This window comes from Girardinichthys multiradiatus, chromosome 9, assembly GCF_021462225.1.
Source record: "Girardinichthys multiradiatus isolate DD_20200921_A chromosome 9, DD_fGirMul_XY1, whole genome shotgun sequence".
Taxonomy (NCBI): Eukaryota; Metazoa; Chordata; class Actinopteri; order Cyprinodontiformes; family Goodeidae; genus Girardinichthys; species Girardinichthys multiradiatus.
The window spans coordinates 26,739,490-26,765,360 of NC_061802.1; the positions used below are offsets into that span (position 1 = coordinate 26,739,490).

Consider the following 25,871-nt stretch of genomic DNA (forward strand, 5'->3'; position numbering starts at 1 on the left):
ATATGTGTGCATACTTGTGATCTGCATATTTCCTTTTTGTATTATTTCAAGTTACAAATTCTGATGCTTTAATGTCTGTAGCAATACACATTAAACAGAGCATGAATCAGATGAGATTTTTGTTTTCCAGACTTCTCACCATGTGTACGAGGCACTTTGGCAGCGTAGTAACGCAGACTATACGGACATACAAGACAGACCAGTTCCCCCTGCTCCTTATAGTTATGGGTAAACGCACATCCAATGAAGTTCTAAATGTTATTCAAGGTAAATGTTTTATTTTAACAACAAAAAAATTTCTGCATTATCTTTAGAAATTATGTGCTGAAGATTTTAACTTTCCGAACCTATTTTTCTTCAGGCAATACAACAGTGGATGAGCTGATGATGAGGTTAATGGGAGCGATGGAGATCTTCACAGCACAGCAGCAAGAGGACATCAAAGATGAGGTACGGCTGGAGCCTGTATCTTGCATTAGAAAACAAGTGGCAAACTGAGAATGTTTATGTTGTTTTGCGAAGTGATTCTGACATATACTGCTTGTCACACAGTACAGGAAGTGCTTTAATATTGTTTTGCAGTCTTTAGAAAAATTAGTTAAAAACAGTAGTTTAAATCCAAGTTTCTTTATTATGTTTCCACTCCATGAGGCCTTCGTGAGGCTGTTTCAGTCTGTTGTGTTTTACTAAATCTTAAAGACACAGTTTACCTGTGGTTCATATCTAACAAGATGAAGTGACAGCATAGCATTTATATTTAATTTTTGGTTTCATTAAATTTTGTCTTTCCGTACCCTGACCGCTGTGGTTTTTAGTCTTTGGGTCAGGGACTCATGCAGTGCCTTGAAAAAGTATTTCTACCCCATGAACCCTTTCACATTTTGGCACAATATAACCCTGATTTCAATGTATATATTGGGGTTTTATGTGATAGCCCAACACAAAGTAGTGAATAATTGTGAAGTAGAAGGAAAATTATACATGTTTAAAAAAGATCTATCTGAAATGAAAATCTAAACGGTGCTGCATGGATTTCTGTTCAGCTCCTTTTAATATGATACCCCAAAAATAAAACACTTTAAAGCCAATTAGTTGCTATTAGAAGTCAACAGCTGATCTTGGAAGAAGTTGCAATAAAGTAATCAAGTTGCAATAAGTCTAAAGCAGGGTGAAGTTATAAAACAATTTCCTCAGGTTTGAATATCAAACAGATGACGGTTCAGTCCACAATCAAAAATGAAAAGAGAACAGCACAAATGTATACCTACTTACACATTAGCCGGTCGACTAAACTGACAAGGAGAGCATTAATCCGAGAAGCAGCCAAATGACCCATGGTAGCTCTGGAGGAGCTGCAAAGACCTGGCCTCAGCAAAAATGTGGGAAAAAGAAAGATATAGTTGAAACAAATACATAGGATGTACAGTATATTAAAATGTTTAAAAAGATGACACATTTCTAAGGCTTTTTTATTCTTGATGTATATATATATATATATATGTAATGCTTTATACAAAAAGTAACATTAACATCTTAATTAAATATATAGGTTTGCATTTGTAACGTGACAGAATATTAAGACGTTCAAGGGATATAAATACTTTATCATAACACTTCTAGTAACAATAGTTGGAGCTGGAAAAGTACCTGGAATACCAGCGCCCATTCTAAGAGGGGGATTCATCGAATATTTTTAAACAGTGAAATCCACGCAGAGAGAGTCATGAAGGGAACTTTGTTTTTCACCTTTTATAAATTATGATTCCATAGTTATATGGATATATATGGTTATATTTGAGTTACTCTGCCAAACTGTCTTTTTAGTTCATATAGAGTGCGATGAGATTACTTTTTGTTATGTTTTGGGACACTTTAAATAGACTCAATTAAATTGAATTTAGACCATACACTATAATATCCAAGCAAGCATTTTAATTAGCTAATTGAAGTGCTGGGTTATGAATACGGTATGCTTTATTTCAGGTTGTCACAGCTTTTTGTCAGGCTTTCAAATTCTTCCAATTTTGTAACTACTGTATCTACAGATGACAGGTTGTCACTCTGGATTAGCTGTTAACTGTTGAAGAGTCAGCCAACCTAATTCCCTAACAATGCAGTTGTGAGTTTCATAACATCTTTGTTGCATGAGTTATGAGCAGCTAATTAGTCTCACACACACACACACACACACACCCTGAGGGTTAAACTCGTTCCAGTCAGTTCCTAGATACTGAGCAGCATCTTTTGTCTCTATGTTGTTAATATTTGAACAGTTTAATGGCTTTTTTTGGATTTGTCACTGTTGATGAAAGACAATCATTAGTGACAGCTTATAGGAAGAGGAATGTACATGTAGTGTTCTCTACGCCCAGACTGGTGAGTTTTAGAGTTTTATTATAATTGTTGCCAAAGGGAAATTGGTTCATAGACACCAAGAAGATACTTTTCTTATTTTCCTAGACATGAGCATGTTTTCCTACAAAATCTTTCTCCTTTTTGGGTAAAATGCTCTGCAAGCAAAAAGTCTTCAAATGTTAAATATTGTTCAAACACAAGCTGCTGCACAAGAGATGTGCGGAAAGTAAACACATAAAATGAAGAATTAGCATTTCACAGAATGCTTAAGAATAAGATCTTAGCAGACATTTGGAGCGGGTGGCTCTTGGTGGTATGTAGACATTTTTATTTAAACCAAAGAGCTATTGACATTTGACATATTCAGTCTGATTAAGTCTGGCAGATGTTTCTATTTTTCACAGGCCCTCAATCTTTTTTACTTTTAGTATTTTATTTTATTTTATATTGGTTATTATTTTTTCCCAGAATATTAAAGGAATCTGATTTTCCATGTTATAAAGGTGAAGCAAAGATATTTTGAGAAGGGCAATTGTTACCCAGAAAGGATCTTCTTTGTGAGAGAAACAACTCACAAAAGGAAGCATTTAAGGGGAGAAGTAATAATTTAAACATTCAGTGGTATTTAATATGTTCATTAACCTTATTACTGCAATGTTTCATTGAAATGAGAGCTTCATTGCCTGCGTCTTCCAAGTGAGTTTATCTTGAACTTTGCTGATTCTGTTGTCCTTGTAGATAATTGTACTGGTGAAATTCCTTGTTTGCTTTGCTTTCTTTCTTGTTACTTTTTTTTCTTTTCTCAGCTGACAGTTCCAGCGAATTCTCAGACTGTGTCTCACTCAGCCCAGGCATACCTCCCTGACACCACCTTCGGTGTCCGTCTGGAGCTGTAGCAGCTACACTTTGACTTCAGGCAACCTTATTGACACGACAGTCATTCCTGAGGTTGTCTGTGTTTTAGCTTAGTAGTTACTAACCGAGTGACTACTCAGTCCAGGTTTTTTGATCTACATCTGTCCTCATTACAGGGTTTTTCAGGTCGTCCTAAGGTCATGTCGCATTAACATCCTATAAAGTGTGAAAACACCCCCCACAAAATATATAGAAGGACCATTGTACTGCACAGACATAACAGTATACTATTGAGGTATTTTGCAGACATGCTTACTCTAACATGAGGTCAGTGAGTAAGCCAAACCAGAACCAACATCTAGATGCCATGCTTTATTCGGATCAGTTATGGGACCTTTAAACATCTTCTCTTAGTTTTGGTGGGAAGACTCACTCATTTTAAGAAGCAAGCCCACAGAAATCAGGTTAGGAAATTAGGACAAACAATATAAAATAACACACAAACTAAACTAGTTTTCCTGCATTCTGTCTTCAAATACACAGGGTCCACTTAGATGGTAGTTTTTCCTGTAGTTCCAGATCAGAACAGCTGCAGTCTATCGAATCTGTTTTACTTTGTTTAAAAAAAAGCATTTTGTGTAATGAATAAAATAAATTAAGGACATTAAGCAATAAATTAGTTTTTAGATTTCATGATTACTTCTTTAGATATTCAAAGAGCCTTACTGTTTACCTCCTCTGTGTTTCTGTACAGGCGTGGACACATTTGTTGGCACCAATGGTATATATGTGTAAAAAGCCTTTAAATAAATCTATTTTTTAATGTAGTAGGTTTACGGAGCCCACAAGGGGACATAGGGGATTTTATTATTTTTTTTGCGTCCCCACGCAATACTTTTGCGTTCGCTCGCAATACTTTTTGCGTAATGGAACAAACACTACACCTGTTTCTGAGATTTATTGAGTTTTATTTTGAAATCGGCATTCAATATAAGGATATTCAATAAGACTGAAGCACAGTTATTATCCATAAGCTGTCAGACTACTGAACTTTGGACAATAATACTGGACTAAACCACATTTGTGACTCTTAATTGCTGCTGCACGATGTGTACTTTTTTATTGCACGCCATTAGTGCTTTTATTTTTATAGTGAGTTGAATGGTTCTTCTTATCCCAAGCATTTCATTGCATTAACCTGTGTGTTAACCTGCAAATGACAAACAGGGTTAGGTTACCAATTCCATAACTGTGCTGTTTGTTTTGTGAGCAGTTTGTCATGTGTGGTGCTGTTCCAAAATGCACAGCTTCCCCGAGGTGAATAACAACTTTTGCGAGGGAACGCAAAAAGTATTGCCAGCGAACGCAAAAGCATTGCGTGGGGAAGCAAAAGAACAAAATTCCCCCATGTCCCCTCGCGGGCTCCTTACAATGTAGTTGGTTAACTTACAGTGAAAAAGTAGGGGAAAAAACTTAATTTGAGAAAATGTATCCAGTGGGGAAAAGCATACTATGTTAAGAAAGTCGTTAATTACTAATTAGATGTTTGTAGAAATTTGAATCAAGTTAAAGAATTAGAATATGCATTTAAAAGATGCTGTAGTTCCATTTTTTGGAAAGATTTTTACAGAGTACTAACATTTGTGTCACTGGTAATTTTATTAAAAACAGTGATATGTCAACATTGGATTTTATTTCCCTCACTAAGTAAATGTTCTCAAATTAATGGTTGGAATTTAGAGAACCCTACATTTTTCCTTAAATGAATGAATAATATAATTAATGAATTTATTTCAAGCCTTTTTTTACACTTCTTAACCAGGGGGGCCAGCAAATCTGTCACCATTTGTACACACACTAAAGTGTTTTGTTGGCTCTGTATTTGTTTTAAATATAAATATTTTGGACCAAAGATGGGACTTTGAGGAACTCCACAATTGATCTTTGGTAACTCTGATTCATCTTGATTTATTGTAACATAATAATAACTATTTTCTAGATAACTAGTTAGTCACAATTATGCTTTCCCTTCTATACTTTTTCTCTCTAGTTTCTGTAATACTAAACTATGTTTGATAATATAAATAGTTTTTTGACCAATAAATATCGCTATAGTCAAATTGTTGTTGTCCAGTGCTGAAAAATATCTTCAACCAGTCTCATTACTGGTTAAGAGAACAAATGACTAAACAATTACAAAAACAATTACATTAAAAAGATACATAATATTGTTTTCCACCAAAAACATACAATTTCTCCAGATCATAGTGTCATATGTGGACTTTAAATACTCTGCAAACCATTGTATTCTTTTTTTTATTTACATTTTCTCCAGCATCCCAACTTTTTTTGGAAGCAGTCTAATCTATGAGCTGTTTGGTCCCAAAATTGAAAAGCAAATTAAGAAGAGCCATTTAAATTTCTTATTTGTTTGCAAACATTGAATGTGTGACAGCTTGATTTTTTTTTTTTTTTTCCCTGAATACCAAGTGTATCATCAACACTAAAAGATGCCACATTTCATGCCAACGTGAACACGAGCCACAATTTAATTGTGGAAAATCTGTTTCTTTTTTTTCCTCCAAAGTTAAAGCTTTCAGAAACACAGTCTTTGTGCTGATACATGTTAGAGAGAGATTTGCTTCATGCTGCTTCTCATTAGTCTGTTAAAGGTATAGGAAAATGTTTAACCAGCTCCAAAGTGAGTATCATACTTCGGACTCTGTGACCTGTTTGCGTGACTTGGGGTCAGTCTATTGATGGCAGGCACTTTTGAAGCTTTTGTCCCTCTCTGCCATTCTTTTACAGTTTCCTTTCACTATTCCTCTATTATGTCAACCCAAAGCACAAATGTATCTTTGCATTTTCTGATTCAATGCAACAATAGACGCTGCCATTTTGCTTAGCCGCCTAGCTGCACAGTAGCCCTGTGATTGTCACAATGAGCGTACTTTGCCATATCCGGGTCGGCACACAGCATGGGCCTTCAGAAAACAGAAAACTAATGGCTGTGCAGTGTTAACACAATGGGACACTCGTATTTAGACCGAGTCTTTATGAAACACTTTGTAGCCACAGCAGGTAGAAAGAGAAAGGCCTCCTGTCCCCTTCCCTCTGTACAAACAGGAAGAGAGGGGCAGAATGAATGAAAGAGAAAGGGAGGGTGAAACTGAGAATAGGAAACATAAAAGAGGGTCTGGTAAATGACAGCCCAGTCACAATTAAATCCCTTCTACTGCTACTCTTTCATACCTGATGTTTGTACGTAACCACACTTGACATGCTGCATTTTCTTTTCCCCCGGTTCTTCCTGGCTTCTATTACCAGATCCTCAGCATAGATGTTTTGTTCTCGTTGTGTCCTTTATTATGTTGTTAGTTAAACAGGCCAAACTCTCTTTCTCACTCCACCCAGGACGAGCGCGAGGCAAGAGAGATGGTGAAGAGAGAGCAGGATGAGGCCTATCGCCTGTCCTTAGAGGCTGACAGAAAGAAGGTACGTTGTTGCAACCCCTAGAAAGGAGGTCTAAATTCTAGGAGGCACAGGGTGTAAGTAACTCGGAACTATTAAAATAAATCTAGCAACCAACAAACTTAAAAAAAACGAATAAACAAAACCCTGCTCAGTGTAAAAGGGATTTATTCTCACAAGGTCGTGGTTTCACACAGGACTTAGAGGAAGCAATAAACCTCAGCATCTTCAAGGCTAAAACAAGAACAAAGAATATTTATTTGACTCTCTGATGTAATAGCAGCTTTTTTCCTCTTGAGAATTAAAATGTTTAAGTGTTTAGTCTTTAAAGTGACTCCACATTTATTGTGTATTTAAATTATTAGATTTTTCCCACCATAGGTGCTCTTTTTGAGATCTTTTAGAGGCTGAGTCTTGTGCAAGATAATATGCAATGCGTTGCAAAATATTTATACCCCTTATCATATTTTGTCTACAACCACATATTTCAATGTATTTTATTACAATTTTTTGTGATGGGCCAAGATAAAATAGTTTTTAAAATGTGGAGTTAAAAGACAATGGTTCGTTTGTTTTAAAAATAATTCAAACGACAAACTTCTGAAGTTTAGTGTGTCTTTGTATTCAGCCACCTGCAGTTTCAGCTCCAAGTCTTTTAGGGTTTTCTGTCACTTTTACAAATCTTGAAACAGAAATTTTTGCCAATCCCTATTTTATTTAATTAACACTTACCCATACGATAATCTTTAACTATGCATCACAATACAACAAGCTATAAATTACAGCCTATTTACTGTTTTTTGTTCTTGCAACGTAAAAGGAGAGAAGTGCTTCGGTTTTCGCTTCTTCTTGCTTGTTGAGAAGTTAAACATTGGCATGCATTAAACTATGCATTCTGTTGTTGGGCATGTAAAATATTTTAAACTGAAATATTTGAGCTGTGATATTCTTTCAACAATTAACTATAATAAAGTGATATCAAATGTTTTTAACACTTAAAATTAGACATTACATTGGTTATTGTTTAATGAAAAAATTTTAACTGAGAAGATATTTACATTTGCACCTCCAACCTTACTTTTTAAGAGCTAAAAAACCAAAAACCTTTTTCCTTTACAAATGTGAGGTTAATGGCAGTGACTGTGGGCCAAGGGCTGAAACATAATTATTCTAACAGGTTCACTTCCTGGATTTTTTAGCCTAAAGCTCCATCCATCTTGCCATCAACTCTGACCAGCTTTCCTGTCCCGGCTTAAGGAAAACATTGATGATGCTGCCACCATCGTGCTTCACTGTGAGGAGAGCGCTTTCAGAACGACGTGCAGTGTTGGTTTTCTGCAACATCAAGCATTTTTCATGCAGGCCAAAAAGTTAAATTTTTTTCTCTCATCCGACCAAAGCACCTACTTCCAAACGCCGTGACCCTTTCATGGTTTGTTGGAAGCCGCAAACAAGACTTCTTATTGCTTTCTTTCAATAAAGGCTTGCTTCTTGCCGCTCTTCCTTTCATATTTACTTATTTGTTTTTTTCTGAAGTTAGCTGTTTGCACTTACTTTTAATTAGGGGTATCAGAGTAAAGGGAACTGAAAAATGCATGTCACTCTTTTCAGATTTGTATTTGTTAAAAATGTACAAGAAATGGCCATTTCCCTTCTACACCACAATTTTGCACAGCTCTGTGTTTGTCTATCATTAAATCTCAATAAAACACATTTAAATTGGAGGTTTTAAAGAAAAAAATGGTATGAATAGTTTTGCAAAGCTCTGCATTACTTGAGGTGTAATTCGATTTGTGTATTCTGGATTAAGAACCTTGTGCATATCAAAAGAGAGCAGGCGGTTTAGATCACTGATAAAACATGATTAATAATTAATCAAGCAAAAGTGACACAGTCTTGGAAACACATGGTAGTCAGCATTGCAGCCATTTGGGTTTTGTTGACCCATTTAATTTATTTTTATTTCCTTCCCAGAGAGAAGCCCAAGAAAGAGAAGAAGCTGAGCAGGTCCGCCAGGAACAGATGAGAAAGGAGCAGGAGGAGGAGAAGGAGGTGAGAACAGCATACTATGATCTTGTCCTCTTATTTTTATGTGTTTCTGAGCTTTGCTCTGATCGGTTAATTAGATTGTGGTTTTGGAGAACCCTGCCAGTCAGTGAACCCTGTGTGGTGATGTTTTACAGCCTGGTATCTATTTCAAATGAAGAAGATAACCCAATTATATCCTGTGCTTCTTAATGGCACCTTCCCTAAACACTGTCATTGTTCTGTATACCGGCTTTCTACGGGTAACGCACACAACGCCATATTCAAACCTAATCGAACAAAAGACGGCCGCAGGTCGAGGAGACCAGCCGATGCTCAAATATACACACAACCTAAGCAAACACATATTCACTTGAAAACAATTATTGTCTGTGAAATCGGGGCAAACACACAAGCAGACACAATGCCTCGCATACAGGAAAGTAATAATTGTCGGTAATCATGGCACTAATGTCGTACAGATTAATACAGTGTAGTCCTCAATGATTGTTATTTACTCAACAGCAGGGAGCCCAAAGCAGGCAGAGGTATCTGGTGACCTGGCTCCCTCAGATGATTCGTCACTTAACTTAAACAAATGACAACAAAAGAGCTCTGGACCTGGCCTTCTTAATTATACCACTGTAGTGAGCCAACAATACACAGTGAAAACAGTACACAATACCACAAACAGTACCCCTACTGTTCTTCATGTAGTTCTGGTTAAATTAATTTCCTCCTCACAAAAGTTCAGTGATATCTACTGGTGCTCCTAAGCTAACAGACTGTTAATGTAGTACATTTGAGCACTGGCTTTTTGCTTTATCTAACCAGCAGATTGTTTATTATATTTTTGTACATTTATTTATAAATCAATGACTACTTGAACTTGTTAGCAGAAAGCTTCTTAACCTACCAAGAAGTGTAACATGTAGTCTTGATTACTTAAAAAGCAGCATTAAATCAGCATTTTGAAAAAATATACCAACACTGATTTAGAATAGAGATGCACTGATCAGAGTTTTTTGACCATTATCTGTCTCTGGTTTGTAAACTTGCCAATATTGATTTTAGCCATTCACGATCTTTTTGTTTATAGAACTGTAACTACCCTCAGTCATGGGGCGTGGCGTGGTGTAGCGGTTGAGCAGACGGCCCATATAAAGAGGCTATAGTCCTCGACTCAGCTGTCCTGGGTTCGATTCCCAACCTTGAGACCTTTGCTGCGTGTCTTCTCCCCTTCTCTCTCTGCCCATTTCCTGTCGGGTATCTGTCAATATAGACCATTAGTGCCAAAACAATATTGAAATAACAATAATAATTACCCTCATTCAGGAAGACTATATTTAATGACAGCCTTTCTACGGTGAGCATTATTTATACCAGGAGCAGAGGCCACATCAACATCAACTGTGTGTGAGAACAGTCAATGTAAACCAGGGTTTTACCGTTTATTTTAACACAGGACGGACATTAGTGATTAGCAGGGTTAGCATTATTAGCTGTAACTGACACAAACAATTAAAGGAGACGTGTTTTCTTTTAACAGCAGCAGTATAACAATTAATTGCTTTAATCAATATAGACACAACATAATTTAACAGTTTTTACAAAGATGACTATAACAACATTGAAACATTTTTCAGGTATCTAAAAAGTGTCCGGCTTTGTTTTCTTTTTCTATCTTTATATATCAGTACCTCTCCATTTCTCTATCTGTTATATACTTTATGTTTTTATAAAATCAATCTTGTACAGCCAGGGGGAGTATTTCCCTTCTTAAGTTTTACTTAACTTAAGTTTTATTAAATGAAAAACCTTCACACTTGAGTAGACTAAAGACAATAACATAAAATAAGTGTATAAATGAATAAATGGATCTGGAGCAACTTTGAATGATCTTTCTATTTTAATTAAATGTAAGTGTCAAATTTATTTTATTTTAAAATTCCTTCTCCTTATCTGAACTATTAATAGTGGCTACTCTGTTAAATTTTTTATATGTCTTTCTTAAGCAGTAATTACTGTTGTACTACATCTACAGTGTGTTACCTAACTCTTGACAATGAAAGAACAAGGAGCCCACTATTCCACTTTTTATAATTAGTGATTACCTATTTTGTTCAGTGATTTCATTTGAGTCTTATGAGGCACCAACCAGCACACTGTGTGTTGGAAGACGTGCAGACACAACAAAAAACTCAAACTGCCACCAGAGAGAGGGCAATGCTAGAGGGAATGCCTTCCCTGTGATTTTCTGCCTTTGTGCAAAGAAAAGGGAGATGAAAGTAAGAGCCTCTGAATTGGGGGTGTGGTTGTATGTGAGCTGACATTATTATTTACCTCCTTCATGGGGTCTTAGCATACAGTTGTGTGGCTGTCAGGTGCTTCTCTTCCCCCTGCTCGTCATCTGTTTGCTCTCTGCGGTTAGCCGAGCGGAGCTGCTGGCGCAGGTGAATAGACGGGGAGATGCTCCTGATTATTTGTGCTGAGCTCCCTGGGCCTGAGGCTTGACCAAACGAGTGTACTGTGGTTTCTGGTGGGATGCTATCTCACTTGTTTGGGTGGATATGCCCTTGTGTGGTGTTCACTCACTGCATTTGTATGTGCAAAATGCGCACTTCTGTCTGTTATGTGTGTGTGTGTGTGTGTGTGTGTGTGTGTGTGTGTGTGTGTGTGTGTGACTTTGTCCCTGGGGGCCCCTTTAACCCAGTCAGCATCAGCTCGTATACCTGGGGGAGCTGATGGCGGAGCGGCACGCGCCCTACCCTGCCCACCCAACACCAGAAGCTGCTAATGAGCTACTGTTGTACACTCTTATGAAATATAATTGCATTATGGTGTGTAAATAAAGCCGGGGCGTGTTGTCACAGCATATGCTCCCCGGCTGGCCAAACAGGAACAACAAGCGGGAGGTGGGAGAGGAGGAGGCGAGGGGTGAGGAACATAAAGAAGTGGGACGCTCAGGGGAGCAGCTGAGGCACGTTTTTCTGGAACTCAGGAGAATTGATTAGCCTTGCTGTAAAGATGACAGTTGATGTTTGTGTTTGTACATGATAATCCACACATAGTCTATTATAGAACGTATTGTCACATTTGCTGTCTATAAAAAAATATTTAGCTGTATCAAACAAGACACAAACCCATCTTCCATAGAGAGATACTCTATAGCATCAGTCTCAGTTTAACAGAGCAAAAAGTCAGAGAATGAAAAATGTCCACGCTTGGTGCTTTTTACAATACTTGTATGAAACTTGGCATACGACCTTCTGAGCTACACAAGGCTTTAGGGAATGGGGTGAGACACAGGGCAGCTAATTTAATGATTATAATCTTAGGACAAGAGGGTTGTTTAATTAATGTTAAGCTACAGAGCTTCAAACAGACTTTGGGCTTTATTTCACACATTTTGATAAGGGGAGGACATTATGGACTGAACATTTTGTTGACAATAAAAATTGACAATAACATATTCCAAACTTTATTTGTCTTTTGAAGTGTTCTGATCTGGCAGCTTGTGCAGACACAGAGTTGGGTCTGGTTGCCATGAAGTGTCAGAGCCAGATTTGCTCTACAGGAGGGGGAACATTAGACATTCCCCCGCTTCACAGTTGACTTTATTAAAGTATAGGCGAGGCAGGCCATATCTGGTTCAGAGAGCACACTGGACAGGCCCGATAATTATAGAGAGACAAACAAGTGGAAATACTAATAGTAATAATGCTACTAATTAATACAGAGGGTTAATAACAATAAAAATAAAAAGACAAAAAATTCAAGGTCCTGAAGAAAAATTACAAATATTTATTGCAGTCTTTCTAGCCATAAAATGGTCACTACAGTCAGTCAGTCTTATATTTCTAACACAATTTTGCCTTCGAAATAAAGCGTATCCTTTATTAAAGGGTACTTCACCTTTACAGTTTTGAATTACTTTTCTGCTGAATGTTACAGAATAATTACATTCTATCAGCTTTTGAATCATCAATGCAACATGTATTTATGTTATCATGGAGCCAGTAGTTGAAAAGTAGCTTGAACAGCAGACTAACAATCCCAACATACTAACAGTTTTCCAGGTTTGCAAATGTTGTGTATTAGAGTTTATCAATATGATCAGAGAATTAGTCATTATTATCACATTCAATTATTTTTCTCCAGGTACATGATAAACGATAAGTTATTGCCTAGCCCTACTATTTGAGTATTTTGTTTGAACAGATTTTCTTTCATAAAGATTTTCATATTAGTCGTCTGTTTGCTAAAATGTGCAACACCTTAAATTAGACCAATCTGGAATTACATGGACTCTAGTTGTCCCTCTCATGCCTGACGTTTGGTTGATATATACCTGAAGGTAAGTAAAGGGAATAAAAGTCATAATAAGTTTGTGATATTGAGCTATACAAATAAGAACTGATTAATTTACATGGCAAATGTGATTGACTTGTTAAAAGGTAGGTTGTAGCTTCCCTGAGGGAAGCACCTGAATGCAAACTTGTCTGCTTTCTGTGAGCACTGTTTCTAAAATCATCAAATTACTTATATGATGAAGACGCTGGATTTCTATATATATATTTTTTTTCCTTTTTAGGCGATTCGTTTGTCGTTGGAGCAGGCTTTACCAGCTGAGCCCGGTGAGGAGTCAGGAGAACAAATCAGCAAACTGAGAATCCGCACACCGAGTGGCGAGTTTCTGGAAAGGCGTTTCCTGGGCAACTGTAAGCTCCAGGTCCTCTTTGACTTTGTGGCCTCCAAAGGATTCCCCTTCGAAGAATTTAAGATCCTCACCACCTTTCCTCGTAGAAATGTGAGCATTCGGCATATTTACTTACCAACATGAAGGAAATGTGTGGATATAATTAGGCACTGTTTACTAGATATTTCCCAGTCAAGATTTTAACATTAGCTTGTTTATTTTGTTTTACACTGATAATTGAAACCATTCACTAAATCGTCAGAAACGTTCCCTTGTTTTACAAACTTCCCAGTGGTAAATATAAATTTATTAAATTGTGTTTCAGCTGCTCTACAAAAGCAGGTGTAGTGGGATATCCAAGCACAGCCACCAAAGCAGGTCAAATGATAGGAGTCTGTTTTATTGTGAATATCATTGTAAAAAGGGAAAACAGCCTGGTTGTAGGGAAAATCCAGCACCTATAATGTCAGCCAACGTGGTTTGCTTTCTAACACTACGCCGGGGCATTCACTCGTTCAATGTTTTGTTGTTCTGGATGAGGAATTAAAGCCTTATTACCCTTTGAAAACAAATACAAAACATGTGACATAGGGCAGTAAACAGCCCTGTGAGGAGGTACATAATTTTCCCACCAATATCAAAATCCCGTAGAAGAAAATGTATCCATCCTCTTTTTACAAATGTATGTAAGTTAATTGAACTTACTGAAACTTGCAAAAACAGTGTAGGCAGTTCACCATCAACAGGGATTTGAGTGTATTCACCATCCTATGCTGATCGTTAAAAATGTCTTCATCAGGACCCCAAGCCGATACGTAGTTCAAGAGATCCATACTATTTAACATGGGTTCATTTATACAGTGAACATGAGGAAGTTACTGATCGCTGCAAACATCTTACATGAAATGCCTCGGTTCGTTTGTACGTGGTCTAAGTCTTTTGGCTCAAAAGGCTGCAGAGGGAATTTAAAATCGGTCCTATTATAACAGCTCTACGCAGCAGGTTTTGTCATATCCTTAGTTATAACTATCAGCTCTGCTGGAAAAATCCTTTGCTATAATTTGCTCTTTCAGTTGGACATAAGATAAACCTCAGGCCGCGAATGGAGAGCAGCAGGGATTATGGTAAAGGTAATCTGTTGTAATTTGCTAAAGGTTCAAAGTTTCTGTTTTGTTTTCTCTTTCTGCCTCCATCTTAGTCCTGCTGGTTTTGTGCTGTTGCAGTACTGCTGCACCGGTGTTTACTTGTGTCTAGGTTAAAATGTTTAATCTGTCCTTGCATCCTCCTGTGTGTATGTATTATTTAGTGAATATTAATTATTACTGGTCCGTTGTCCCTACAGTACAATTTGACAATGTTAGGATACAGTTGTCAGCACTAACAGTAGTATTCTCTTTGGCTCTTCTGTTGATGCTTGGCAGCAATCAGCTAGCTACAACCAGTCTTTAGAGGGCTTGGTCGCCACGCTCCGTGGTAGCAAGCTAATGAGCGCCGTTTTAACTACCAGTCTAATTAGCCGTGCTGCTAGATTTCCATTAATCAGGACAGGAGTGCATGTGGAGGGGTGGTAGTGGCTACAAAGAGGTGTGTGTGTAGGCTTGCCCAGACAGAACGCTATTACTGTCTGTAGAGACCGTCAGGGCATAAACACCTAACACACACATTAACGCGTAGCTCACACTCTCGATTCGACGCCATCGCACAATTCAACACATGCACAAATATTTTCAAGCAAACACATGCCCCGCTCACAACTTTGTCACTTAAAGGATTCACAGTTGTCTCTTTATAATCAAGAGTAAACATGTGTTTGAGACAGAGATAAAGATGTGCCTGCATCGCAGATGAAATTCCAGCAAAAACAGGATGGGAGGATTAGAGGAGAACGGGGGGAGAGGAGCCGGAGGAGGAGGATAATTTCAGAGCTGGTGAAGGAAAAGAAGAGAGAGGACAAGCGCTTGAACAAAGAAAAGATTTAATCAGAGAAACAGTCTGAAAGACAAAAGGATAGAGAAGACAAGTGGCGGCGATATTAAAAAGGAGAAAATGGGAGATAATTCCAGGAAACTGAAAGGCGAGGAGCCGAGTTTTAGTGCCAGTACGAGGCTGCGAACACAGGTCCCCGTCTAATCCGGCAGCTCTGTGTTGTAATTAAATGAGAGGGAGCATAGAAAGCTCCCATCCCGTCCAGACGCTCTCACTGTTCCTCTGCCAGGCTCAGAGGATAGAGGATAGAGCACTATTGCATTTGTAAGACTGCACAACTGTTGAAACATTCTCTTAGTTTTCAGTCTGCAGTGTCACTCTTTGTATTGCTCTCTGTGTTCTCTTCACTGTTTTCAGCTCATTTGGCTTTGCAGAATCCAACTTGAGAAAATTAACTAGAGCTGCAAAATGGTGTTATTCAGCAGGATAAAAGGCAAAGTTTATCTTGGGTATATATCTGGCTACAGACCTAATTACGTTTATTTCAGCTCTTGAATTTTAACGACTTTAATGTTTAGATACATCTGATTCATGCTTCTGCTACCTTCCCCTTCCTTAGCCAATAAGTGTCTATTAGTCTCCACATTTTGGACTCCGTGTCTTCCTCAACATTTGGTATCAGAGGCTTATCTCTTCAGCACTACAGCAGGCCTTACACTGGCATCATTTGTACCAGGCTTAGCCGTGCTCAGGGAACTAACCCTTCCTCCGTTTCTATGACTGTCAGCGGGTTTGACGAAGAGGTGGAGGAGGGGGAGCGCAGGGCTCTGTGTTTCAGTTTTCAGCTTTTCATTCAAGAATTTCCCCTCCTTGTCTTTGATGCTTGTCAAAGAAAAAAAAAAGGTCTTCTTCCTTCAGTATGTGGAAAAGATGTTTAGACTGCCATTAAAACGATTTTTCAATTGCCGCTTCCTGCTCAGCCGGTCACACAAACCCAAACACTGTCAAACAAATGTATTGGTTTGCTCAACGTGATACTGTAATGGGTGTCAACTCCTTCGTAATGCCTCGCCCAGCGTAGGATTCTTGTGTAAAACCGGAGATGGAGGAAAAATAAACAGTGACAAAAAAAGAAGCTGTGCTCTGTACTGAAATAGGTTTTACATCTGTTACATTTCTGTGTTTTGTCTATCTTGTTATCTGAAAGATTCCTGGGACAACTTGAGGGAGGTTAAACAGCCGTTGCTTTAAACGTTTTGTTTAAATTGCTTCTTTAGGTTTTTCTAACATTTTTCCATGTAATATCAACACCAGCTTCATAATAAGTCAGTGTTTCTTATTCTAAACACAGAGAGGTATATATAGTGTGTCAGACACCAAATCTGGTCTTAAAATCCCTTTTCACTCAATGTTTCATTTTGTTTATTGTTGCTTTGCTGAAAGATTTTTGGCGGTTTAGGAGGCTGATGCTGTTATTGGATTAATCTGTGATAGGAAGAAAGTGTATTCTGAACAATCTTCCCTTGATGACCTCTGATTATTTGAAAAATGTATTTATTTATGTTTTTTTTACTGTTTATTAAATGCGTCAAAAGTAAGAACTCCCACCCTTTTGTTTCTATAAACTCTTCCATGTCCTTTGGACACTTTTAGAAATTTTATAAAAATCAACTGAAGGTCAGGGATATATGCTTTGATGGATAAGTCAAGATAATTTTCTAATTACTTTATGTTAGATTTAAAGCTTCAACCTCTGTTAAAGGAACAGAAGAATATTTCTTCTGTGTTAACGTTGTTTGAGAAAAGAATCGGAATCAGTCAAAATCGAAAATCATTAGGTGAAACTTCGTAGGACAGGGAAACTCTGATTGGCCAGAAAAGCCTGATTGGTGCCTCTCTTGTTGGATCCTTCTTTAAGATTCTTTACTACTAAATTATACTTTTTAGTTGGTATCTAAATAGTCTATTTTGGATAATGTAAGAAACCAAACAAGCAATCAGAGTTGAAAAGCACAAACACCTGAAAAGACAAAAAGTGCTGTAACAGATGGCATGGCTGTCATTAGTTTCTGATGTAAGGTCTGCCTGTTTTTTATTGCAATTTTTTGGGGTATTTATTAAGATTACAAATTACAGTAAAAAGTAAAATCTCTGCGTGTCCCTTAGTAAACTGTAGCTGAAAATGATGCTTCACAGCTGACGGCATCAAACATCTCTTTCAGGTTGTTTAGTGCATCATAAAAACAATTATTGCTCTAAAAAATAAGCTGCCAAACATCGATACCAACAATTCATATTTGAAACAAGAACCCAGTTTTTGTTGTTTCCCCCAACTGCTGTGGAAAAAAAAAACTTAATCAGCAAAGATAACAATCCCAACCATATAATCGGATTTTTTGATTGGCAAAAGTTATTCTTTTTGCAGGACATACTATATGTCAAGATATGTCAAGAGAATATTAGGCAGCCTACTGAATCCCTACTGAATCTTTTTCATCATCCTCAAATTTTGCTTCATAGAAACACTTTTTATACACCTTTAAGTTGATTATTGAAGAACAAGCTGCTTTCTCATCTCTCCTCTTTCTTTCTCTTCTCCTTTTTTCTATTTTTGAATCTTCAGTTCCCCCCCGAGTCCCGTTTTTTTTCTCCCTGCTTTGAAGTGCCGTACTCTTTTTCTGTTCTGCTCTGTTCACGCCCCTGCACTACATGCTGTCAACGCTCCTGGCAGCAGATAATGATCTCCCACTGCTTTTGTAATTGGCCAAATAAACACTTGACAACACTAGTTTAAAACAGACAAGTTATTTGGTTTTAATTAACATAGCAGGGCCTGTAATGGCTTCATTAAAAATGCGTTATTTCAGCTGCACGTTTGATTGTGCTGGAAACGGACATCTTGAGGGCCCCGTGTTTATTTTCCCTTTCTTCTCTTTCACAGCGGAGCGTTGCTCGGTGTTGCCTCCTCTCTTATCGGCCTGCTTCATTCATTTCATTCTAGTGACGTACAATAATGTTGTTTAATTTAAACCTCACATTAATTGCTAATTATGCGGTTTTAACTGTGTTGAGACACCCTGTTCCTTGATGGTAAAAACACAGATTTGGTTTTATTTTTTTTTAATCAAGAGAGACGAGAGAGAAAATTAAAGATTGCTGAAAAGCCCCCATCTGTTTTAATGTTCGGATCCAATTTTTAAGTGAGGCTTTGTAATGCAAGGTATCACATTTATCTTTCTTTTTATCTCTTTAAAATGGATCTCGAGTAAAAAGATGTTAATTTAGCTCCTATTCTGTTGATTTATGGGATTTTTCTCCCAGTTATTAATTAGCTCCAGATGTTATTCTTCTAAATGTGAGATGAAAAGCTCAGAAGACAAATGTCATATTTTCAGCCATCCCCTAATTCCCCTTATTGATTTCACTGTCTGATTTAAAAAATCATATTGACTTGAGGTTAGATGTTATCTCTGTGCTGTTCTGTATGTATGCATGTGTGTATTTATGAATGCATGCATGACTGTATAGGCAGGAGAAGAGAGAATATGGCTTAGGCAGAGCAGAGGAAAAACAACAGCTTTGTTTGTTGACAGATGCCTCCATGCTTATGGTCTGTTAATTGGATAACAATGTAAACAATCACCGATGGCGCCCGTCTCCTGTGTCAGTGTGGCATGTTGTTTCCCTGCTTCTCTTTCTCAGAGTCAGATGCTGCTTTCTCTCCCTGGTGCACTCACAAGCACAAACCCTTCCACCCGATTTCACTCTCAAAACACACTCGTACTGATTCTGCACACACACCTGCTCCACCACAAAGCCTCATTTACTCCTACCTGATGCTGTGGTGTCATAACAGCCTGTCGGGTTCATTAGCAAGGCAGCCAATTGTGACGCGCCGCTCCTGAGGTGGGAAAAGGAACGCAGCGGTCCTGTTCGTCATTCCTCCCACCCCCCACCTTTGGGATAGAAGAAGTTTGTAGCACAGCTCATGTACACAGGCTTCTTTGCATAGCATCTCACCCCCCCCCCCCCCCCCCCCCCCCCCCCCCCCCCCCCTGCTGCTCTGTAAGGCACTTGACTGGGTGAAGGGTATGAGGACGATGTGCTCCCCAACACCCTGCTGAGATGTCAAGAGTCTAAATGACACATTTAAATGAGGACGGGGAAATGAAAACTGGAAACCAGCTTCCACGCGCAGTGACATTTTCAAGCACCTGTGGGAGACGGAGAGTTTATCTCACGCTGATATATCCTCCTCAGCTTCCCCTATTTCACTTGCTCTCTTTTTCTCTTTTCTCACCCTTTCACAGCCTCTGTTGTGGGGCAGCATTGTAGGAAAGGCAAGCACAAATGATAGGAGTAGAACTAAAATAACAATGGATAAAACAAAAATAAGATATATTTTTCCTCTCAGTGTTAACTAAATAAGGTCAGTTATAAGTCTAAACATTAAAACCACATTTAGCTAAACATCTAACTGAGATGTCATTTAAATGTAGACATTTGCTACTTAGTGGTATCAAGATATACCAAGGTTTTAAACATTACGGTCTCAAAATGACTCAATGTTTTCCATCATGCTATCATTTCAGTTTGAAGTCCATAAAATCTGAGTCTGCTTTAGTAGCTAAGATTGTTTGCACAAACGACAAATTTGACTTCGGTTTCAAGAACTTTAGAGGAAATAAATAAAGATGTAGGAACAGTATGGACATTTATGTGTATGCACAGCTATTTTTTTTATGTATAAAGAAAAAGGAAAAAAAAGGCATGTTGTGGTAGTGGAAGTATGCTGACTACTCTGGTTGTAAGCTGTTCATCAGAGAGACAGCCTGGGGGTAGAAACTCTGTGTGACAGCTGGTTTTTGCGAATCGTTCTCTGTGGCGCTGACCTGAAAGTCTAAACAGACTGTGACCAGGCTGTGTAGGGTCTGCAGTGATGTTAGCTGCTCTTTTCCTGACCCTAGACCTCCACAGGTCTCCCTGAAAGTCCACCATCATTTCCACAGTCTTGAGTGGGTTAAGTTCCAGGTGGTTCTGACCACACCAGTGTACCAGCCGATCCACCTCCTGTCTGTATGCGGACTCGTCACTGTCCTGGATCAGTCCAATAACAGTGGAGTCTTCTGCAAACTTTAGGAGTCTTAAAGACTGGTCCGCTGAGGTTCAGTCATTTGTGTACAGAGAGAAGAGGAGTGGGGAGAGAACACATCCCTGGGGGGTGCTCGGTACTGATGGTTTTTGTGCGGGAGAAGATGCTCCCCAGCCTCATATGGTGCTGCCAGTCAGTCATGTAGCTGGGCATCAGTTGACAGATAGGGGTGAACCTCTGGTAAAGGATATCTGAGTTGATGGTGTTAAAGCCTGGGCTGAAGTCCAAAAACAGAATCCTGGCATACGTCCCTGGGTGGTTGAGGTGCGGCTCCATAGACTTGTTTAAGATCTGAGGGGGTGCCAGTTGGTACAGCGCAGGCACAACGTCTTCCCCTCATGCCTATTTACATCTTCCTCACTGATCTTTAGTGCAGGCAGGGGGTCAGAAGAGAGAGAACGTGATGCTGCCCCTCCCTCACCTGTTGCTGGAGTCTGCCAGTCAACTGGCTGAAAGAAGGCTGCTGCACTTTTTCCTGACTCACAAGATAGCCAAATCTTAACAGTTTTGAAATGGAGAAAAGTTGCAGTATTAGTGTGTGAAGCTTGCTGCTTGATAAAGAAGCAGTAGAAGGGTATACAGGTTTTCTCTGGGTTCTTAAAAGTGTTAAAGAGTCTTCGATTTTTTTTAGTTTAAGGTCTTTACTGCACTTGGATCATACTGTTTGTACTTGTTTTAAAGTTTTGTTAATACTGTGAAGCAGTTATTTATTACTGTATGCAATGTAATACAGTAAAAACTTCATGCCACCCCATATTTTTTAGGTAAATGTATTAATTCTCCCTAATTCTGACTGTGCCACATTCTCTAATAATAATAATGAACTGTGTAATTTGTCTATAGATGGTGACCAGATGTAGAGCTGTGGCTCAGTTCATGGTCACGACTCATTTTTCGTTCCCTACGACGGTCGGTGTGAAGACTGAGACTTTACTTGTTGGGAGGTGTGACCTTTACAGCTCTCGGCTTGCCCTCTGACCTTTGTACAGCAGGTACAGGGAGCCGACTAATTATCCCGCTGTGAGGTTAGGAAAGGATTCCTAATCAGAGAAGGCTGATGCAGCAGTGATCAGATAAGCCCCGAACACAGCTCGGTGTCACACCACCTCGCCCGTTCAGCCCAGGTGTTAGATTGGCCCAATGTAACACAAAACCTCCAGTGATTAGCTCACATAAGCTAAGAGGCCCACAGGGGTGCTGGATGTCAGGGAGAGTTGGATTGTCCTGTTTAATAAAACAGCTCAGACCCCCTTTATGTTAGCTAACTTGATCAGTGGCGTTGTGGGTGGTACACCGTTATTCCTCTCCTTTTTAGACAATTGCTTTTCTGGGGAGTTTTCAGCAACGTTAAATGTTTCTCTCCTTTACACCATCAGCAATGCTTCACTTTGACCTTTTTCACTACCTAAATCAGTCCTTATTAACCATTTAAAAACACATCGGTTAATTCACTCTCTCACACTCGCCTCTCCTGTCCTGTAATCTTCATCAGTTTGTTCTGGATCGGGTCCCTTTTAAGAAAACAAACCAAACCATTCTCTCAGGGTAACTAGACTCTTGCTGCTCACATTTCTGCGTTTTTTATGCAAACATTATGTTAGAAAAATACACACACACACATTAAACTACAGCTACACTGTTCTCCACTATGAATCACAGGGGATATCTGACCAGACAGTCACAGAGGGATTTTAACGGCAGCGAATTAGCTGAGGCCCTGACGACTTAATATGGACAAATCTGAGGAGGCAGTTCAAATGTTTTAGATATGGTGGGAAAAGAGATTTAGAGTGCCTTGCAACCTTTAGTTATGTTACAACAGCAAATTCCAGTTTATTTTATTGGTCATTTATATAATAAACCATCCAGTGTATTGCATTACTCTGAAGTTAGTTTTGCAAATAAAAATGAAAAATATTGCTGTTCATTTCTATCAACTCCTACTGAGTCGATATTTTGTAAAACCACCTTTGACTCCATTTATAGCAGCAAGTCTTTTGGGTTATGCCTCTACCAGTTTTTTTCACATCTAGAGTCATTTTTTTGCCAATTCGTTGCAAATCTGCTCAAGCTGAGCCCTATTGGATGGACAGCCTCTGTGTGCGGCCCTTTTCAAGTCTTAAGAGAGATTCTCAATTGGATTTAGGTCTGGACTTTGACTGGACCCTTTTAACCCTTGAACATCCATTGATCTAATCCATCCCATTATACACTCTAACAAATAATCATGTAAATTTACAGTAAAAAAAAACGGCAGCTATAAATACCAGTATTTTACTATACATTTACATTGTCTGCACTGTAATTCATTTGTAAAGTGGTTTACTGTTAAAGTAAATACAGTGGTGGAACTAAATATACAGTAAACTACTGGCATCTGTAGCTGCCAGTAAGGCTAGTTAATGTTACTACTGCATTCACTTTATCAGTAAGCTACTGCAAACATTTTAATGTACAGTGTTAGTTTCACAGTAAAATAATGTAACCACAGTAACCAGTATTTCACATGTACTGTATAATTTATTAGCTGTAGTAGTAGTTGTAGACTAGTAGTACTTTACCCAGTGTAGGCTTCTTGTTAGAAGTGCTTAAGTTGCGGCAGTTTTCAAATGCATAATCATTACGTCACATTACACAAAAGAAGATAAGTGACATTCTATAGGACAGAAACAATCAAACCGTACACATTTATATTCTAACAAATGAAAGAAAATGAGCACATTTCCATGCCTCAGGGAATCAGTGAGGAAACAAAATTAGACCATCAATGTCAAGAATTAGCCATGGTTGCAATAACGCTGGAATAAAAATTGAAGAATTACAATTTGCAGTGTCTTATACTAGGTTTAACTGATCCGGCTTTACAATCTTGAGGACATAAAAAACAATGTTCTTAAAAAACAGGATCACATATCCATGCCATTGGGCCATCATTAAAGAAAACATAGAAAAAAGACCCCCAAAATCAAAAATTAAACATGGCCACAGTGACGCTTGAATAAGAATGTTGTACCATCCTAAACAGGGTTTTAAACTGTGAACTATTACTGGTTTGCAATAGTTCAAGTGTCATTTACTTTTTTAGGTGCAGGTGAAGGCACCATCTAGCATGAAGAAATATAAAAATATACAGAAATATTTCAAAGAAGAAAATGACAGCAACTATGAAGTGCCACTCAAAGTCCATCAGGTTTTTTATCAGGGTAGAAACATGCATATTCCCTGTCTGCAGTTTCTTATGGATTATCTTGCCTCCCACAGTGATGCTGCCGCCACTAGTTTCATGATGGAGATTGTGTTTTCAGTGGGATCTGTTGTATTACGTTTTTTGCTGCATAAAGCATTTTGCGTGTCGGACAAAAAGTTAAATGTTAGTCTCATTTGACCAGAGCTCCTTCTTCTACATGCTTTCTGTGTCACCTCCATGGTTTGTTGTGAACTTTAAGCAGGGCCTTTTATAGTTTGCTTTAATAATTTTCTTCTTGCCACTCTTCCACAAAGGTTTGTGGTGTGCACGCCTATAGGCCAATACATACTCCACAATAACAGAGAAATACCTTCTCTCTCCCTAGGCTGCCAGTACAAAATTAGTTCATTTGGTTCTTGCTACATATTCTTGTTCTTCATAATGTTGTTTTTTCACTAATGTTCTTTAACAAAGCTCTAAAGCCTTCACAGAACATCTTATGCACAACCCCAACATGCATTGAACGCTGTGATTGTTGCTGATCTGGACTTGTTACAGTTTTAATTTTCATTATATGTTTGTATTTGGACTTACAATAGAATACAGCAGCTATGTTTTTTCATTCTGTAAAGTAATGTTGGTTATTTTGACCAATATTGAAAATAACCTCTGGCTTGTATCAGGGTTTTAATCTGAGGTTCTCCCCACCTTGTTTCCCCTCAGATCACCCAGTTGGATCCAGGGTCAAATCTGCTGGAGGCCAAGCTGTTTCCTCAGGAGACGCTCTTCTTGGAGGCTAAAGAATAGGAACGGACCCCCTGAATGCTGAGAACTCACTGACTGATGAACCGGCTGGACTCACACTAGTCACAGAGCGTGGTGCCCCCTCTTCACAGTCTGGGCCAATCATACACACACACACACACACACACACACATTATCCTACCATCTCTCAGACGAGCAGACACTGGCATGCACATCCAGTGACACACACACACAAACACGCACGTTCAAATAAGGTTTTCTGCTCACGGCCTGTTTTGTAGTACATGAAAGTCTGGCGTTGCACAGAGAAGAAAGGACAATATCACAAGCACACAGCCAAATTTACACCTTCCCGAATCTCTGTCCTTTTCCTGCATTGTTCACACACCTGACAACTTCACATCTCCAAACTGCTGTGTCATGGTTCTCTCTCACAACACAAAGAACAATAACAGTGTTGAGAGACTGAGTAGACAAATCTTTGTCACAAAAAAAAAGAGAATAAATAAAAATTAAGGACTTCTTCCTGTTTCCTCATTTGATGCACCAAGGCCACTTTTTTTTAGGATGTGGTTTTTGTGTTTGAAATAAAAATGAAATGTTAAAATTGTAATAAAAAGGGAAATTACAACTAGATGTTGCCCTGTGAGGGTTGGGGACTCTGATCTCCGGCTGTATTTACCCCATTAACCGTTCCCTAACTCTCTCTGTGGAGAGGGGACACGATGTCAGTCTCTGCTTCCTCTGGTTTTAACTTGCACTACTCCACACAACAGAGTGATCCATTTTTTCCTCCTTAGTTTTCTTTTTTCTGACCTTTTTTTAGTTTGATGCTGTATTAGTTTTAGTTTGATATACATTATATAAAATATATGAATACAAACATCTTTGTCCTGCCCAGAAATCTGTTGAAACTTGTCAGACACACACACCCTTATATCATTAACTCATTTATACTGTATTAAGTATTTCAGAAAGACATTTATATATCTATCCTAATAGTATCTGAGTAGGAATGTGGGAAATGTCCTTCAGAGGTTTACATACACCTATCATAGGCATGCCCAGGGTTACCGTAATTTAGGCATTTAATTTTCTCTTTTTTAGAGCAAGGAATCTTTTAAGACAATAATTGGGTTCACAAGTTGAGTTCATTGTGGATTTTCTCATTTTTGTTTTACATTTTCTTTCTCTAATGCACATAACTTATACAGGTTCAAATATATACATGGACACCTACTTGACCACTGACATTTCGAAGCCATCAGGCTTCTGGCTGGACGTTAGACCACTCTGTTTGACAGAATTTGTTTAAATTGACTGGTTTCCTGGCACAGACCTGGCTTTCTATAAGAGTTCCCCAAATGTTCAAGATTACTGGGGTTCCAGAAGTTTATTGTTAGCCTGTTTTATCCAATCTAAAACCACCAGGGTCA

At 38.5% G+C, this 25,871-nt stretch overlaps 1 protein-coding gene across 1 annotated transcript in view; it reads left to right on the forward strand.

The window, feature by feature from the left end:
* The window catches only part of faf1 (Fas (TNFRSF6) associated factor 1), an 82,818-nt gene extending 57,860 nt beyond the window's left edge, over positions 1–24,958 (forward strand). Inside the window, exons 14-19 of the mRNA XM_047375305.1 lie at positions 131–267; positions 362–450; positions 6,625–6,705; positions 8,656–8,733; positions 13,301–13,516; positions 24,394–24,958. Of these exons, the coding sequence (XP_047231261.1) occupies positions 131–267; positions 362–450; positions 6,625–6,705; positions 8,656–8,733; positions 13,301–13,516; positions 24,394–24,477 (685 nt within the window). The 3' untranslated portion in view covers positions 24,478–24,958. The remainder of the gene's footprint in view (positions 1–130; positions 268–361; positions 451–6,624; positions 6,706–8,655; positions 8,734–13,300; positions 13,517–24,393) is intronic.
* The last annotated feature ends 913 nt before the right edge of the window (positions 24,959–25,871 follow it).